At 34.8% G+C, this 17,798-nt stretch overlaps 1 protein-coding gene and 1 long non-coding RNA gene across 9 annotated transcripts in view; one reads left to right on the top strand and one right to left on the bottom strand.

Moving 5' to 3' along the window:
• Positions 1 to 1,893: 1,893 nt before the first annotated feature.
• The window catches only part of LOC125668715 (nuclear factor 1 X-type-like), a 63,791-nt gene continuing 47,886 nt past the window's right edge, over positions 1,894 to 17,798 (bottom strand). For 2 of the 8 annotated variants that reach the window (XM_048903065.2, XM_048903068.2), the window contains exons 7-13: positions 16,729 to 16,956; positions 15,758 to 15,903; positions 14,371 to 14,551; positions 13,984 to 14,117; positions 13,518 to 13,568; positions 6,158 to 6,392; positions 1,894 to 5,881 (exon numbers count right to left, since the gene is read on the bottom strand). In XM_048903065.2, coding sequence (XP_048759022.1) covers positions 5,703 to 5,881; positions 6,158 to 6,392; positions 13,518 to 13,568; positions 13,984 to 14,117; positions 14,371 to 14,551; positions 15,758 to 15,903; positions 16,729 to 16,956 — 1,154 coding nt within the window. In that variant the 3' untranslated portion in view covers positions 1,894 to 5,702. The remainder of the gene's footprint in view (positions 5,882 to 6,157; positions 6,393 to 13,517; positions 13,569 to 13,983; positions 14,118 to 14,370; positions 14,552 to 15,757; positions 15,904 to 16,728; positions 16,957 to 17,798) is intronic. The other 6 variants (XM_048903066.2, XM_048903069.2, XM_048903070.2 and 3 more) reach the window with 3 other exon arrangements.
• LOC125668716 (uncharacterized) overlaps positions 6,360 to 17,798 on the top strand; it is a 39,462-nt gene continuing 28,023 nt past the window's right edge. Inside the window, exons 1-2 of the long non-coding RNA XR_008802363.1 lie at positions 6,360 to 8,508; positions 8,681 to 8,825. This is a non-coding gene — a long non-coding RNA (uncharacterized LOC125668716). The remainder of the gene's footprint in view (positions 8,509 to 8,680; positions 8,826 to 17,798) is intronic.

Below are 17,798 nucleotides of genomic sequence, written 5' to 3'. Positions count from 1 at the left end.
AAGTCTTCCACGGTATACATTTAGGGTAGATTGTCTACATACAGAACCAGGGAGTTTTACCAAGCCTTCCACGGTATACATTTCGGGTAGATTGAAGTTTCTAGAAACAGAACCAGAGAGTTTTACCAGTCTTCCACAGCATACATTTAGTGTAGATTGTCTACATACAGAACCAGGGAGTTTTACCAATTTAAGTCTTCCACGGTATACATTTAGGGTAGATTGTCTAGATACAGAACCAGGGAGTTTTACCAAGTCTTCCATGGTATACATTGAGTGTAGATTGTCTACATACAGAACCAGGGAGTTTTACCAAGCCTTCCACGGTATACATTTAGGGTAGATTGTCTACATACAGAACCAGGGAGTTTTACCAAGTCTTCCATGGTATACATTGAGTGTAGATTGTCTAGATACAGAACCAGGGAGTTTTACCAAGTCTTCCACGGTATACATTTAGGGTAGATTGTCTACATACAGAACCAGGGAGTTTTACCAAGTCTTCCATGGTATACATTTAGGGTAGATTGTCTACATACAGAACCAGGGAGTTTTACCAAGTCTTCCACGGTATACATTTAGGGTAGATTGTCTACATACAGAACCAGGGAGTTTTACCAAGTCTTCCACGGTATACATTTAGGGTAGATTGTCTACATACAGAACCAGGAGTTTTACCAAGCCTTCCACGGTATACATTTAGGGTAGTTTGAAGTTTCTAGAAACAGAACCAGAGAGTTTTACCAAGTCTCCCACGGCATACATTTAGTGTAGATTGTCTACATACAGAACCAGGGAGTTTTACCAAGTCTTCCACGGTATACATTTAGGGTAGATTGTCTACATACAGAACCAGGGAGTTTTACCAAGCCTTCCACGGTATACATTTCGGGTAGATTGAAGTTTCTAGAAACAGAACCAGAGAGTTTTACCAGTCTTCCACAGCATACATTTAGTGTAGATTGTCTACATACAGAACCAGGGAGTTTTACCAATTTAAGTCTTCCACGGTATACATTTAGGGTAGATTGTCTAGATACAGAACCAGGGAGTTTTACCAAGTCTTCCACGGTATACATTTAGGGTAGATTGTCTACATACAGAACCAGGGAGTTTTACCAAGTCTTCCATGGTATACATTTAGGGTAGATTGTCTACATACAGAACCAGGGAGTTTTACCAAGTCTTCCATGGTATACATTGAGTGTAGATTGTCTAGATACAGAACCAGGGAGTTTTACCAAGTCTTCCACGGTATACATTGAGTGTAGATTGTCTAGATACAGAACCAGGGAGTTTTACCAAGTCTTCCACGGTATACATTTAGGGTAGATGTCTACATACAGAACCAGGGAGTTTTACCAAGCCTTCCACGGTATACATTTAGGGTAGATTGAAGTTTCTAGATACAGAACCAGGGAGTTTTACCAAGTCTTCCAAGGACCACAAAGGTACATTCTGTGAAATTAATGTGCAAGATGTAGATTCAAATTATGACCACTAGGTTAGAAGTCCAACTGGGGTTTAAATTTTTTATTGAAATTCTCATCTCAAGCACCACATGGGTACAGTTTGGTATGTGGGACTATATGTGATCTACGAGACCAAATTTTTTTCAAAATTAATTTTAACAGCTTTAATTTCATGTTTTATCACTTCCTACATATCTATAGCAAGTACGCTCAGAATGGAAACTGACATGGTAGCACTACAAGTATTTACAAGATCTACCACAGAAGATAATGAGAGACCACAATTCAAACCTGGACTCCCGAGTCTATAGTCGGGTGTTCTTCCATCAGTGCCACCTAGCACCAGCCAAAACTTGTCATACTACCACAAATTTCAGAATACAATTCATAATATAATATATATACAAAACAAAAACAGATCTGACATCAGATTTTTATTCAAACTTGTGATTAAGATGGTGAAACAAGTTCATCCATCTTCAAACGAAAAGCTGACCCCACACTGGTTTTCACCATAGCCAGATATGTCCATCCCTTGCCCTTTTCAGCAAGTCTTATAATACAATTTCAACAGAAGAAAATAAATAAAACAGCCATAACAAAGTAAACTACCAACTTTAAAAAACATAAAAAACAAAACATTCGTTAATAAAGTCGATAATAATACTTGTTAAACTTGTTCGAGTTCAACAGTGTTAATATTCGTGTTACTATTAATATGCACTGTTTCTCTAGTATGTGTCTACAAGTTCAATTCAAGGCTATGCTCTCTACACTGGATTTGTCTGGCTATGGGGTGTTTGTATATTAGATATGATAACATACAGTGAAATCTAGAATTAATAACAACCAATTAAATACATATGTGTACTTTTTGTTGACATGATAAAAATGTGACACTTTTCCGCACCATTTTACACAACGAAAAAAAAATGTCAAAATTGTATAGATAATAACTACTACTTCTCTGAAATATTATAACTGCATCACAGATCATTGTTATTTCTTTGACACGCATTCCCATCAACTATGATATAATAACTATAACTCGTCTTTTGTAAATTAGGCACACCCGTGGTAAAACCATGGTTATAACTTTCTCACTTTCATATAATAAATAAATAATATAACTCTTTTACAAAATTATGTACAGTGCCTCTATAGAAACCAAAACAAGGTACATGTATCTACAATAAAAATTACACATGCAATTTTTTTTCTTCAGTTTGGTCAATCACGTTACCTAGAATGGATTCATGTCCTTGATTCCAGTCCATTTAATTTTCTCAGTTGCATTTCTTAATAGGGAGAGTTCAAATTACCAGAATCCCTAGTAGCTGCTCAATTTTTTTTTCACAGAAAAAAAAAAGAGCCTCGACACTAAAGAATAACTAACTAAATGAAAATGTCTTGTATTGTAAAGCTTATCTGAACCAAGTTCAACCAACTACAGGAAAAAAGACACCAAAAAGTAAGTATATTGAAATAAGTTAAAACAAACACATTCAATTCTATTATGAACATAAAATGGATTTCATTCAAATGGATGTGACTACACTGTAAAAATAAATCATAAATAAGGTTACACAAGGAATACAAACAAAATATGGCCATTTATATTGATTTCTATGTACAAAATATTTTGAGTATTTAACAAAGCTACCATACTTACACAATACATTACTTTTTTTTTAAATTTCAGATTTATTTCTAATAAATATGAGAAAGTTCTCTGGGATTAATTGATTTACAAACCACTTTTGTAACAACACACAGTAATCTTTTTATTTCAAAAGGCTGTAAAGATTATCCATTTGTAGATTGTAGTAATTCAACACTCAACCACGCTTAAATTGTCTTTTTTTGCTTTTTGCTTTAAGGTTCGAAATCTAAGGGACCTATTCTACTATGCACAATAGCCAATAAATAAATTATGACAGATGGCTTTGCAATGATAAAAAAAGAAGTAATTATAAACAACACATAGCTGCATAGATTGGTGGTATTTGGGGAAATAAAGACAGATTTGTACAAAGATTACACAAACATTACAAGGACAATGACAACTGGGGGGTGACAGTCAGACAATGCCAAGTCATACTCTGGAAGTCTGCCCTCACAAAATGTTGGCTCATTTGTTTATAGTCCAAAATAAATCACATGTCCGAGTACAAGGTATTTTGCCCATTTTGGTCAAATTTACCGAAACTTTTGAGGGGCTGAACTGCCTATCAGTATATGTGTGCCTTAACCAAAAAGAAAAAAAAAATTACAACATGCAAATTCCTTTAAAATAGATTTACTAGTGAAAACAATTCTTTTTTCTATCAACTTCATAAAATTTCTTCCGGGCAAATTTTAATGGAAAAATTTATAAATGATAAAAGCAAGATGGCCAACATTTGCATAAATCTGGATGGAAAACTCTCTGTTATCACATAGTAATTTACGAGGTAGTTGTGGTATCATTCACAACATTAACACAAACTTGTTGTATACAAGCTCATTAGAGTACCACTTACAAACTGTACATTTGATTATTGAAGGTTAATTAACATCCTACAAAGAGTTCAAAGTACATAATTTTATTTTTCATAAATATCGTGACCTACCCAGGACTTCATTCGATTGTATCTTTGTATGACATTGTACCGTTGTATGAGGACTACTTAAACTTTAAAAGATAAGTCATTTTTGAATACTTATTATTTACAATCTTGACAGTCCCTTGAAGACTGTGTGCACTTTAAAATGATAAACAATTATAGATATAATTGAAAGTGCTCGTCCACCAAATGATATGTTGAATATGTTATGTTTAACATGAAACAAACAACTTTCCAAATCACAAGAAAATCTTGCTCATATATATCATAAAATACAATTCTAAAACAATAAACATGATTATAGGATTTGTGTCAATACATTTCCAGTTTAAATCCTTCCTTCACTTTCCATGACAAGGGAGACCACTACAATTATCAAGGAGGCAAGAAACTAAATACTGAAAAATATGGGAAATCCCTTGACAAGCATGGAATTTTCTATGACAAATGGATTAAAAACTTGCATATTTCATTTTCTAGGATTAATTCAATAGATGCAACCTTGCAATTTTCAAGCAATTTACACAGTACGTGTGTGACTAGTTTATGTGCACAAACATGTAATATACTGCATTACTAAATACAAGAATGATTTTTAAGTAGTGACAAATTGGGGCTACAAAGACACATATAATTTGCACATACTACATGTATGTCTACTTTCATATCAATGCATTATTTGCATAGATTCATCGAATTTGTCAGAAACTCTATGTACAAGTAAACATGTACTAGACAAACTTAGTATTATTTTTTTTTATCAAAGTATTTGGCTCTTGTACATATAATATCACCCAATACAATTAATACACAATTAATACTTAATAGCACATTAAGGGAATACAAACTAAAGCTTTTAACAATCTCAATGCTGAGTACAGACATAATGTTATTAAAAAATAATTGTACACACACCTGATTATAATATTTTGCACACCCTGTTAATTTTTTTTTTCCAAATTTCATGCATATTTTTTAAAAACACAGAGATATTATGAAAACCTGATCCAAGAAATGATACATTAAGATCACCTCTGATTGTTTGAGAGCCATGGCTGTAACACTCAGGTAGAAACAAATACATTCTTGGAATGTTTGGGGAAAAAAGTCAGTCTAGATTTTTTCCTACCTTTTCAAAGGTGAGCTAATAGAAAAAGAATGGAAGATTAACTTGCAATGTCTTAGACAAACAGACTTGTGGACACATGACACAAATACATAATAATGCTATCACAGCCAAATTCAGAGCACTTAACCGGGCCACAAAATGATCAGAAAAAACGTGGACAATGAAGAGTCCAAAATTGGCACATTCGGCAAGAGGAGTTGTTCACATTGGGATGTACGACAAACAAGGGAAGCATTATTTATCTTTGTTCTTAGACATGACATAAATAATATTTCCCCCTTTTCAGTACTTTCTTTTTTCTTTCCAATTTTCAACATTAAAACGACATTTCACCAGATGTCTGATTTACATGACTAGCTTGGAAAAAAAAAATACAAACAAACAAAAATCAGATCTATTAACAAAAACCCAACTCCTTAAAAATATCACAGCCTGCAACATGTTGTTTGCAAGTTCAAAGGTCACTTCTGATCATTCTGTGGTTTTCTGTCTACATCAAGTTTGCTGTTGAGAGGAGGTGTGAGGTTTGGAGCTGCTGGGGGCCTGAGGTGTCCCTGGGGGGTGAGAACTGTGGGACGACCCCCCTCCACTCCCGCTTGATGTACCCGTATGATGACCATTGTTGGAGTTGCTTGAACCTTCCATTCCTTCATTGCTGTGTGCAAAAAAGCGATCTGTAAAGAAGTAATTTTACATGTCAGTAAGAGAGGTTTGTAATGGTCAACTGTCATTACTGAAATTCTTCAAAGCTACAGCAAAGAACCACAATGTCAATTCCTTATTTACATCCACTTGTCTCGTTTATATCTATGCAAAGTTATACCACAATTAAACTTCATGGGAAACAATATCTGCTCTTCTTTTTCCCCCTAACATTTTGTAGTGATCATTATCAAAGCAAAAATATAGCCTTTCTGAGTGAAAGAAATTTAATTTGTTTGACACCTCACCTTCATTCAGTAAAGGTTCATCACTGTTGACGCCATGCATGAAACTTGCCAGCATGTTGTAATCCATCCCCATGCCCTCATCTAGGGGAATAAAAGGCGTGGTCCAGCGTGGGATAGGAGTGGATCTTGGAGTTGACCGGGGTGTTGCTACAGGAGATGCAATCAGGCTGAGAGTGGTGGGGCTAATGACCCCACTGATTGCATTGACTGGGCTCAGACTGGGATAAGTAAAAACCTGCAAAAAAGTCTTCAAATCATTCTGTATCCATAAATACCTGTAATTTTGAAATTAAAATATTCACACCAGAAAATAGGCAAGAACATCTGGCAAAATGAATTCCTTGGATATCAAAAATTTACTACAAGAAATATTTGGAAAACATTTGTAAACAGAGTTATTTTCAAATTAAAATCTAATAAATTGCATTGCATATATAGATATTTGTTTTAATGTACATGGTATTAGGGTGTGTATGCAGACATATTCATATACAGACCTATGGACAGACTTTAATACATGATTTATCATGTGACTAAATCCTATTCCGAGCAATATCTTAAAGGGGCATTAGCTGTCAACTAGGACATAAAAACTGTTAATTTTGAACGGTGATTAAAATGTTGGAATGCGTTAAAAATGAAGATAAATCTGAGATTAAAATAGTGACCGCCAATCAAATTTTATGAAAATTACCGGGTATGTAAAATTTCTCTGCAATGAATTATTACTTCCAATAATTTTTCAGCCATTATTGCTATATAAACAAAAGAAATTCTAATGTCAAAATTACATGTACAACAAAAAGATTGCAAGATGTATGGTATGACTTTTAATTTGTTCAGTAGTGATTTCATGTACTGAAAAGCTGTTTTAATCATTTTGGTAACAATGGAGATTATTTGAATTCAATGTCAAATAATCCAGCTTAATTGAGTGAAGTTTCTAGTGTATTTACTGTACTAACATGATATCACTAGTACATCGCATAATCTAAGAATTTGTGGTACCACTTATCATCAGCTATCGATTTCCTCTTCCATTTTCACTTACAAACCAACAGTAGAAGCACCTTTCCCCACCCCATCCTCCCCAAATTTTATATTGATAAAAAAAAGAAGACAAAAATCAATCACTACTTGTTGTAAGTAATTTGCTGCCAGTTTATATTTTAAAATTTGCTGTCAGAATTGAGACCTTTTTCACTGAAACCACAGATGTCATTACCAGGCTTTAAACTTGGACTCTAACCAAGCAAATAAGGCACAACAAATATGGGTCATCCGTGTGCTACATATGTAATCCCTTATCTTTTTATACATGTAGCATTGTTACTTAAAAGGCAGGTCTAGAGGCGAATTAACTCAGTAAAGTGTCTACATCCAATCTTGCCCATTGTTCCAATCCCATCTGTCACACAAAGACAGAGGGCATAATGTTACACATGTATAGTGGCTCATATGAAACAATATTAATAAAAGATGTCCTGGTGTCCTCTCCACCTCTATTATCATGGAGAGGAGACCCTGTTCCAGAGTACCAGTGGGTCCTGGTATGTCTCACCAGGGGGAGGGGGATCTCTATGGAACAGGGTAAACAGTTCGGGCGGTCCCTTTCAGTAACAGATGGTGTCAGTTTGGAATGTGCTCATACTAGGCCACCGGTTTGCCCGAATACTTAAGGTCGGTACTCTGGATATTTTCCTTGACCTGCAATTTTTGTACATGTACATGTAAAATGTGGCCATAACTGCCAATTCACAAGTGTGTATATGTGTCCATTTCGTCACTACCATCGTTTTTGTGGAACTTGTTGATTTAAATAGATATACAGTGGAACTTCAGCATCTCAAACACCGATATCTTGAATACCATGGGTATTTCGAAGTGATTCAGAAGTCCCATCCACTTATTCTTTAAGTATTTTACTCTTGATATCTCGAATCCTCAAAATGTTTTCTCGGTCCCATAAGTTCAAGATAACTAGGTTTGACTGTAGTAATCTGTCCATAAAACGTTAAAAAATTTGAACTTGATCTGTAGTTTGCCACTCTGAAATTACACTGCATCCTTCCAAGCATAACGGAAAAAAGACTAGAAAACCAAAGGGATGGACAGACAGAAAGAGGGATGGACAGACAGAAAGAGGGATGGACAGACAGAAAGGGGGATGGACAGACAGAGAAGGGGATGGACAGACAGAGAAGGGGATGGACAGACAGAAAGGGGGATGGACAGACAGAGAAGGGGATGGACAGACAGAGAAGGGGATGGACAGACAGAAAGAGGGATGGACAGACAGAGAAGAAATCTATAGTCCCCATCTTTTACAAACCGGTAGAGGACTAATAACAGTAAGTCAATTTCGATCGCACTTCTAAATGTGCAGTCCATCACAAAGTTGATAAAAAGGAACAAGATCATTCACACTTATGAAAAATTTCTGAAAATTTGCCCTTGCTGATATATGTGAAAACCCCATATTTTTAAGGTCACCTATCACTTTTCTGAGAAAATTTACTTCAGTAAGCAGTCAGTATAGACCAGAAGCACCTTTGAAGCAATGAAAATGAACTGATGCTGATGAGCATACTGTCACTGAGGTTCAGTACATAAACCGGGCACCTGTTAGTTATCACTGACCTGCCAATGATAGTGTGAAGACAAACAAGTACGTAGATCTTTATTTATCAGTCAAAAACCATATTCTAAAAGGTCATCTACGACTTTTCTGAGAATAATTTAAGTTAGTAACATAGTCAGCACTAGACGGCAGATGGATAGGAAATGCCTGTGATCTGATTGAAACTCAACCAATGCCAGAGCATTGATGCTTATGTTCAGTGCATAAAAAGGGGCATATACAATTTATCAACAACCTACAAATGAAGTTCGATGAAAAGCAGTTAAAGGGTTTTTTGCTTATTTTTCAAGAAACATGTAGTCTACTAATTGAAAGACAAACTAACATCTGCAAGGCAATATGCCAGTCTTCTTCCTAAAAAAAAAGGGGGGGGGGGGGGGCTGTGTGTGTGTAAAATTGTAAAGTACACAAAAATTAAATTTTATTAATGTGTACAAATGAAAGTGAAAGAAAACAACTATAATCAAATAAAAGAGTCTTTCTAAAATATGTACAGTGTATTTCCTGTCTGCATGTTTATGGCTTAAGGATTTCAGATAAACATCCATAAATGAAAAATTTCCTGTTGCAGTTAACAAATTTTATATCAAATCACAATTCCTTCCTCTTTCAAGTATCTACACCTTTATAGATCATTTCTTGGAATTCATAACTCTGATCAGTACAGATACTTTTCAGCCCCCCTCCCCTCCCTCCCACCTATGTCTCTTTTCATTTTTTCAACAATTAAGAATAGACATTATTCAACAAAACTTCAACTCAATTAATATTACTTGCAGGAGCATGCATGACTTAGATAACATTTACACAATTTTCAAAAATAAGTGATCAGTATTTAGAAAATGATTTTTTTTTTTTAGATAATTTCTAAACTGGATGCACTAAGACAGCAGATGTGAGCGATTCTCTGTAAATGTCAACTAGTGTTGATCAGACTACTTATGGGAGAATTCCATTTCGCAATTGCTTGTGGGGAAAAGGACCATTTGTAAGTCTTTGGATGCTCGTACAAGTCTGAATGTTAGTGGATGGTTCTATTTAGTTCTACTGTCTGTATAAGAATGTTATTTTTTGGTATAGCAACAAGATGATGCACAATTTTGCAGAAAATAACTGAGATTTTCACCAGTGCTCAGCTCGAGTTGGACATGGTAGTGTATTCATCATGTTGGTGACACTGCTTGTGTTGTGGTAACTGTTATACACATAGTGAGCAGCTTGACCTTGTACAGGTTCTAGTGGGGTTTTTTGGTCTTGTTAAGTGTGAAGATCACAGATGCTACAACTGTATTCTAGTGTTTTTTGTCTTGTGGTGTGTGAAGATCACAGATGCTACAACTGTATTCTAGTGTTTTTTGTCTTGTGGTGTGTGAAGATCACAGATGCTACAACTGTATTCTAGTGTTTTTTGTCTTGTGGTGTGTGAAGATCACAGATGCTACAACTGTATTCTAGTGTTTTTTGTCTTGTGGTGTGTGAAGATCACAGATGCTACAACTGTATTCTAGTGTTTTTTGTCTTGTGGTGTGTGAAGATCACAGATGCTACAACTGTATCCTACTTTGAGTTGTATAAGTGTATGGCATGTTCATGACTTTATGTCATTATCAAAAACTTTTAAATTCTGCTTTAAAAAAAACAACCCCTGATTCATTTGAATTTGCTGTAGCTTTATCATAGTGTAAGTTCCATAATATAAAATTTGAATGCAGAGTGACCCCTAAGTATATTGCTATATTGCTGAAGATACAGATTCAAGTTTGTGGTTGTAATGTGTATTCATTTGTGTACGTGTGGTTTTTTATGTGTAATCATGAGTTTTGTACATTTATCCGGGTGGAAAGCTAAAAACCTGCCTGCCCCCCCCTTCCACTTGCTGACCACTAGGTCTGGTCGTAATTTCTGACAGTTTTCCTGTAAAATGTCTTTCAAAACTAACTGTGCTTAAAGGGCACAACACATGTTTCTAAACTTTTTCATTTTTTCAGCAAAATTAATTCTTTTTATGCCTAAAACTACTTTAAATGTGTTTTAAATGAAATATTTTGCATTGTTTTCGAGTTTGAAAGCAATGAAATTCAAATCTTGCGATATGCATATTTTCTTTCGCTAGTTTACACGCCATTATGTGTGACGTCATATGCGCCCTCGGGGTTTGAAAACATCTATTAGCCATTTCATAAACAGATTAGATTTAATCGACAAAAAACCAATTATCACATTAATGGCTTGTAAATAATAATGCATAAAGATGTATTGTGCCATGCTCGGGTGTACTAGTTGTCGGTAGAAAGGATTTAGACCGAGTATTTTTCAATTTTTTAAAGGAAGGTACGAGAAAAAAGACGTGGATAATTTTTTTGTTGGAGCAAGAACTTTACCTTAAAAACACACCCAGTCACCTTTTCAAAAACCGCTTGGACAGAGACCCTGATAAACTGCGAGAAAATGGATATATCGAAGCTATAAGCACTGGTAGGCCTATAGCATACATTCTGGTTTGTTCTTCATATTCAATACACACTCGGATCAACTGACCTTCACCTTGTAACAACATATAGAATGTAGAAACCCTTAACATGTATATGGTACACATGTGTAAATTGTATCATGTAGATATAATGTTTAATTGTTAATTTGTATATGCCCCCTGAGGGCCTTTGATTGGTGAATAAATATAATATTATATATCGACGATACAATGTAACTTCTACCAACTGGTAGATTTACAAAAAAAATTAAAGATACAAAATAATTGAACTTTTAATAATAGAATACACTGTATTGTATTTCCTATCTTTAAATTGAATTATAAAATTATTTCCTTATTGAACTCGTAGCATCTTGAGTGCGTCAGTATAACGCCGTGCTCCCACTTTGTAATTCCTAAAGACGTACAGATCACAATTCAAAAATAGTAATAAGATTGCTTTATCAAAATAAAATAATGTGATTACCACTTTAAATTTGATTATTTTTATTGATCTGTGTGTGTGTCATCTTTTTCTTTCTTTCCGAAATGCTATCGTGACAATAGCTTGGCATAGGGCCTAGTTGTCAACAATTTAACGTATCATAATTTGTCTAATCCAAAAATAAATAATGATTGCACTGTTTATTTTAGAAAAATAGCGCCAATTACAGATGTATAAAGGAATAACATCACCAAACAGTTTGTAGACAGTGACCCATATAAACATTATTTACTCACAATATTGCCGATTTCATACACGCTTTACTCGCTATATTTGGGTATTTACATCGTTATATGTGTGGCGAAAACATATAAAACTCGGAAAATTTGTCAACATCGATTTAAATGTTGCCCATGGTAAATAATTAAGCCCCTAAAAGTTGAGTTTTTAATAATATCTCACAGTACTTTCACAATCCGAAGGGCGTATGTGACGTCACTGTACCACATGACTACCTACCTAATTAACTAGACTTTTTGAAATCTGGGCTTAGATTTAAGTCTGTATTGTGGTTAATTAACGCAAAATTTCGGCGAACGAACTATCAGAATTAATTACTATAAGCATAAAGAAGACGAAATGCATGTAATGTTGTATACTTTGAAAACATGAGATGTGTTCTTTAAGGTATTCTGGGAAGTGATTCATGTGAAGTAATAATAGTATTGGCCCTACTGCTGTGCCTTGGGGTATACCAGAACTAACTTGTACTAAGAAAAGATGCCATTGATTACATCTGTCTGAGAGAAATACCTGAATCCATTTTAGTGTATCATGTCTTATGCCATACCAATCTTAACTTATAAAGTTGATGTTGGTGAGGGACATGCGATAATTATTCATAATTAATAAGTCTGTTTGTATGCTGTTTGTTTTGTGATTGTCATGGATGAAGTTGATAAAATTTGAGTTTCACATGATCTAGCTCTTCAGATTCCATGTTGTAAGTCAAGCTGTTTTCTTCTAAGTCAGATTGTTTAACGTAATAATATGTTCCATTAACCTTCAACAAATGCAATCTAAGGATATGGGTCTTAATTTACTGCTTTAAATTTTTCTCCTTTCTCGAATACAGGTGCCACGTTTGCCTGTTTCCAATCTTTTGGTGTTTCACCAGTTTTTAATGATTTTGTGAATATTAATGTGAGTAAAGGTGCTGTTGGATCTGTTAGTTCTTTCAGTACTCTTATGTTATTTCGTCCACTTTCTTTGAATGGATATATGTTTGGGAGTACTTGATTATGCTTGAGTATCTGATGGTCATATGGAGCAAGTCTTGGTGAGGGCTTCTACCTTTGTCTGGATGTTTCATTTGTAAAAACGGATTGAAATTGACGGCTAATAATGTTTGTTTTTTCTTCTGTGTCTGTTACTACGTTATCTTCATTTATTAACACTGCAACTCTAGTGTTTTCTGTTGAATGATGTTGGTCTGGTTTGTTAATAGATATATCAAAAATCATTTTTATGTATGTCCAATAAGCTGTTCATAGTTCTTTTTGGAGCTTTACACACTGATATTCCAACTTACGAAATTTGGTACAAGATATAATGGGTAAGGCACCTGCTTGTTTTGCTAAAGGTTCCTTTTTGCTTATTTTGTTTCTTTTTTAATGAGTAACCCCAAGTCTTCTGTGCAAATTTTTTAATGAAATTCCTTGACCTTTTTAATCTACTTAATTTCAACCAGGTACATTACCCACAGTATAAACATTTTCAAATAATTTTTTCAGATTTTTCTTACATAGGATAAATTTTTTTCTTCCTTTACATTCAATGTGTCCCATAAAGGATACTGTAAGAAACAAAAAATATAACATTTTCTAAAAATCCTCTGCAAACTTTCCTTTCATTACAAAGCATTATCATTTAATCAGTTTTCTATATACAAGAACATATTAGAATGCTCTTTTAGATGTGCAAGATATGTCCTTCTAATTTTAGCGGGATTCATATTGGTGAAGCAAAAGTGTTATTAAATTAATTATTGTGCTACAATACAAAATCTCTCTTTATCCACTATCATAAATCTTAGAAGGCATCATGATGATGCCAAATAGAGCTTCAACACCAAATTTTAAACATGCTAAAATATACACACATACAGTAGTATATATGTACTTGTCAAATTCTTCAGGAATTTTCCTTAAATTCATCACTCTACTCTAAGCAACCAATCCCAGATCTTCATTTAAGGAGGTTAAACTCACCTGATGTGCTTGTGGGTGTATGTGAGGAAAGGCATGCTCTGGCCTTGTTAGAACCGAAAAAGGACTGCTCATAATGGTCCTGTTGACAGGAGGAGTGCCTGGGGAGCTACTCACCCCCAAACTGGTGTTTGAAGCTGTCAATGAAAAATGGTTGTACATAAAACAATGCTGATAAAATCGCTTTTAAAATTTTCTCTAAAAATCAAAGTTAAAATTCTTTGTATCAAACATGACCTTGACCTCTTCATTACTGGAGGATTTAAAAACTTCAAATGCACGCTAATTATCCATAAAAAATTAACCGTTACTCCCTTATCCCATCATCAGTGTACTATATAATGACAACATCCAAACTTATGTAGCCTCGAAACCACATGACGGACTCACATGAGTTGGATGTCATGACAGCGCTTCCACTGCTAATGACGGTTTGTCCATCAGACGTCCGTAAAATGGCCACAGGTCGTGCCACTGTGGGTGGAGGTGGCGGTGGTGGGGGCAACATACCAGGTGAGAAGAAATGCGGCAGTTTTGTGGGACTCTTCATTGGTGGTGTGGTAGAACTTGACTAAAATTGTAAACTTTCATGTAACTAAAAAAGGAACGTTAATATTATATTAAAAAGTTGCTGACAGATATCAAACAGACCCACACGCCTTATTGGTCACCTGAGTATTAGTTAAAAGTATCACTAGCCCCAATGGCTGCAAAATCTAAAACATTTTTCCTGTTCTGCATATGAAAGCTAAATTCTAATATTCAGCAGCAGTATAAAACAAGGTGTGTTCTTAAAAACACAAATGCCCCCAAAAGTGCCCACACTGCTGAAAGTCTTTACATTAATGTAATGATATGACTATTTTGGACCCAATCTAAAGTCAGAACCCTGGGGATGTGAAATTCACAACTTTGGTACATCCCTTTCTTTACTTCCTAAATATGCATTTAGTTTTTTTTTATACAGTATGAGTAAAATTAAAGAAGTCTTATAAAATGATAAAGACATTTAATCACCGTGACCATGTTGGACCAATCCTGATTAAAACCCCTACCCCTAAGATCATGAAATTTACAATTTTGACAAAGGGTTACTGCTCCTTCTAAATATCCATTTAGTTCCAATCCAATATCAATCACATTAAAGAAGACAGTATTTAAATTTTTACACATAAACACTGTGTGCCAAGTTTGGCCTCACTCTGGAGTCAGAACCTCTACCCCGGGAATCATGAAATCTACAATTTTGGTGGAGGCCTTCCTGCTCTACATGACAATGCATTTAGTTTTTCTTACAGATGTGCGATTATAGAGAAGATTTTTGAAAATTGTTTTTTTTTATAGTTTTGTCCTTCCCCCAAGGGTGCAGGGATTTACAATTTATATCCGAAGAAGTTATAATATTCAATTGTTAACAGACAATGCATGACGGACGGCAACAGATGCAGACCAATAGCACTAGGTCACCTGAGTGACTTTGGTGACCTAAAAATGTCACAATTTAACATAAGCTCACTGTGCCCAAATATAAAATCTAATACTATGTGAAAGGAATTTCAGTTAGAAAATTAAAATCAAATCTGTCTCTTTAAAATCAATCATGAAATACAGTTGAATAAAAACTATTTTAAAAATGAAATATGATGCAATTGATAAAAAGCAGGAGTGCAGATGAATCGTATTGTAAAAAGCAGTCTGTAAAAAGAATACATGGACATATGTATTTTCTATGCCTGTAAATTAATTAACAAAAACAAATATCATTATATCACATTACCTGACTGTGAGAGTTCTGGGCCTCTTGACAGACCAAAGAAACGAAATCTGAAAAAGTGTCTCCTCCAGGATGTTCCTGATACTTCATAGCGTGGTGACTGGGGCCCGGAGCTGCCCCCGCGGACAATACAAGAGGCTGCTGAAGCCCTGAAAAGATGGCAGGATTAGTAACACTAGTCCCACAACACTGACTCATGCAAAGACATACACCCTGAACCATGCACTACACATCACAAACCAAACACGTCACCACCATAACACAAAATACAATCATCTACAATCTAACTTCACAGGTCTTCAGTGTGTGGGGTTTTCCTCAGACCCCAGATTATACAGCCTTTCTATGTCTAATTCTTTATTACATCACACCAGTATTCAATAATATGGTCTAAATTATATTCAATATTTGAAGCTTGCATTTTTACGAAAATCTTTTGGAAACAAATGCAACGTACATATCCCTTGGAATAAATGTTTTATCAAATTTCTGTCTGATTGACAAGACCTGCATTTTATTTTTCAATTAAATTTGGAAAGGAGTGAATTCCTAAAGATGTATTAAAACACTTCTACTTAAATTTTTGTTGATACACGAATTCCTTGAAAAATACCTGCAAAACAAGACCTTCAAGCTTATACTATATCTATCAAGAAATGTTTCATCAAATCTCTATCTAGTTGACAATTTTTAGATTAAATTTGGAAAGGAGTGAATTAATTCCTAAAGAAATATTAAAACATTTCTACTTTAATTTTTGTTGATACACAAATTCCTTGAAAAATGCCTGCAAAACAAGACCTTCAAGCTTATACTATATCTATCAAGAAATGAGAAATGGCGTGAAACATGAAATATATAAAATGAAGATGAACACTGCTTGGTTGATGTTTGAAATGTTTTCTGGCTGACAATGTAACAAAGAGAAGAGGCGAGAGAAAAATTCTTAATCATAAGATATACTAGATGAATACCTGTACTAGCACTAAGAGGGGGTGTGGATCGGGAGGGGGGCCTGGCCTGCATCTCACCCGGAGTGGGGGCGTCCCGTGGAGGGGTGCTGCTGCTTGGGGGCACATGCTGCAAGATGAGTGTGTTGCCGGATGTTACGGGCGTAAAGCCGCTGTTAGCTTCGTTAATCTTTGGTTTATTAGCGAGGATGACAAGAGTTGATGAATGCATGGCTGGGCTAGGTGCTACACCTAAATATAAATGACATAACACACAACAAAACTCAGAACAGCAACACCCATATTTTTTGTTGTTGTTTTTACCTTACACTGAAAGGGACATTTTGTTATCCCCATGAACTGGTATTACTCTAGTCATTGTACACTGATGTTTTGTTTTATTGGTTTTTATTATTTTTGTTTTAAACTACCAGTTAATTAGTGAATGGCAAATTGTTTAATGAAAATGATACATGTTCATGAAAAATGATATTAATGACATTATCAGTTAATTTCAGCATATGCTTTGCAAAATATTAGTTTTCAAGATGATTTCGTGATTGAGTACAAAGTATACTTTGCAGAAAAGTTTAATACACCAACTAGCCATTCAACATAAAATTGAAACAAATTTAAATAAAATGCACAAGCCATATATAGAATTTACACTAAGATAGGGTAGTCCCCTACCAACTGGATTTTTTTTCTACTATGAAGACTGTACAATATTGCAAAGCTGATTACATGCATTTTGAATAATTCTAAGTGACGACTATTCAGCTTCTGACTCATTCAGTATATAATGAACAGACCCACGAATCTGTACCATGCAAAAACTTTTGGTATTGAAATCATTTTCAAAGTATACAGAGTTACAATGTGAAAAAAAGATGCACACAGTGTCTGAAGTGAGATGTACATAAATGATATGCAATTATTCTGCATCATGATGTTTCCATCCCCTTCTCCACCCACCCAACTTTGGAAAATTAAAAAAAGAATAACTGTTTGACTGTCCTTGAAGTCAATATTCTGCATGCTGTCAGAAAATTCTGTCTGATTTTCCTTATCCTTTAATAACTGAATAGTTTACT

Source organism: Ostrea edulis, chromosome 4 (genome assembly GCF_947568905.1).
Source record: "Ostrea edulis chromosome 4, xbOstEdul1.1, whole genome shotgun sequence".
NCBI classification, from domain to species: Eukaryota; Metazoa; Mollusca; class Bivalvia; order Ostreida; family Ostreidae; genus Ostrea; species Ostrea edulis.
Note: the sequence above shows the minus strand (reverse complement) of the source record. Positions and strands in the feature narration are given on the sequence as shown.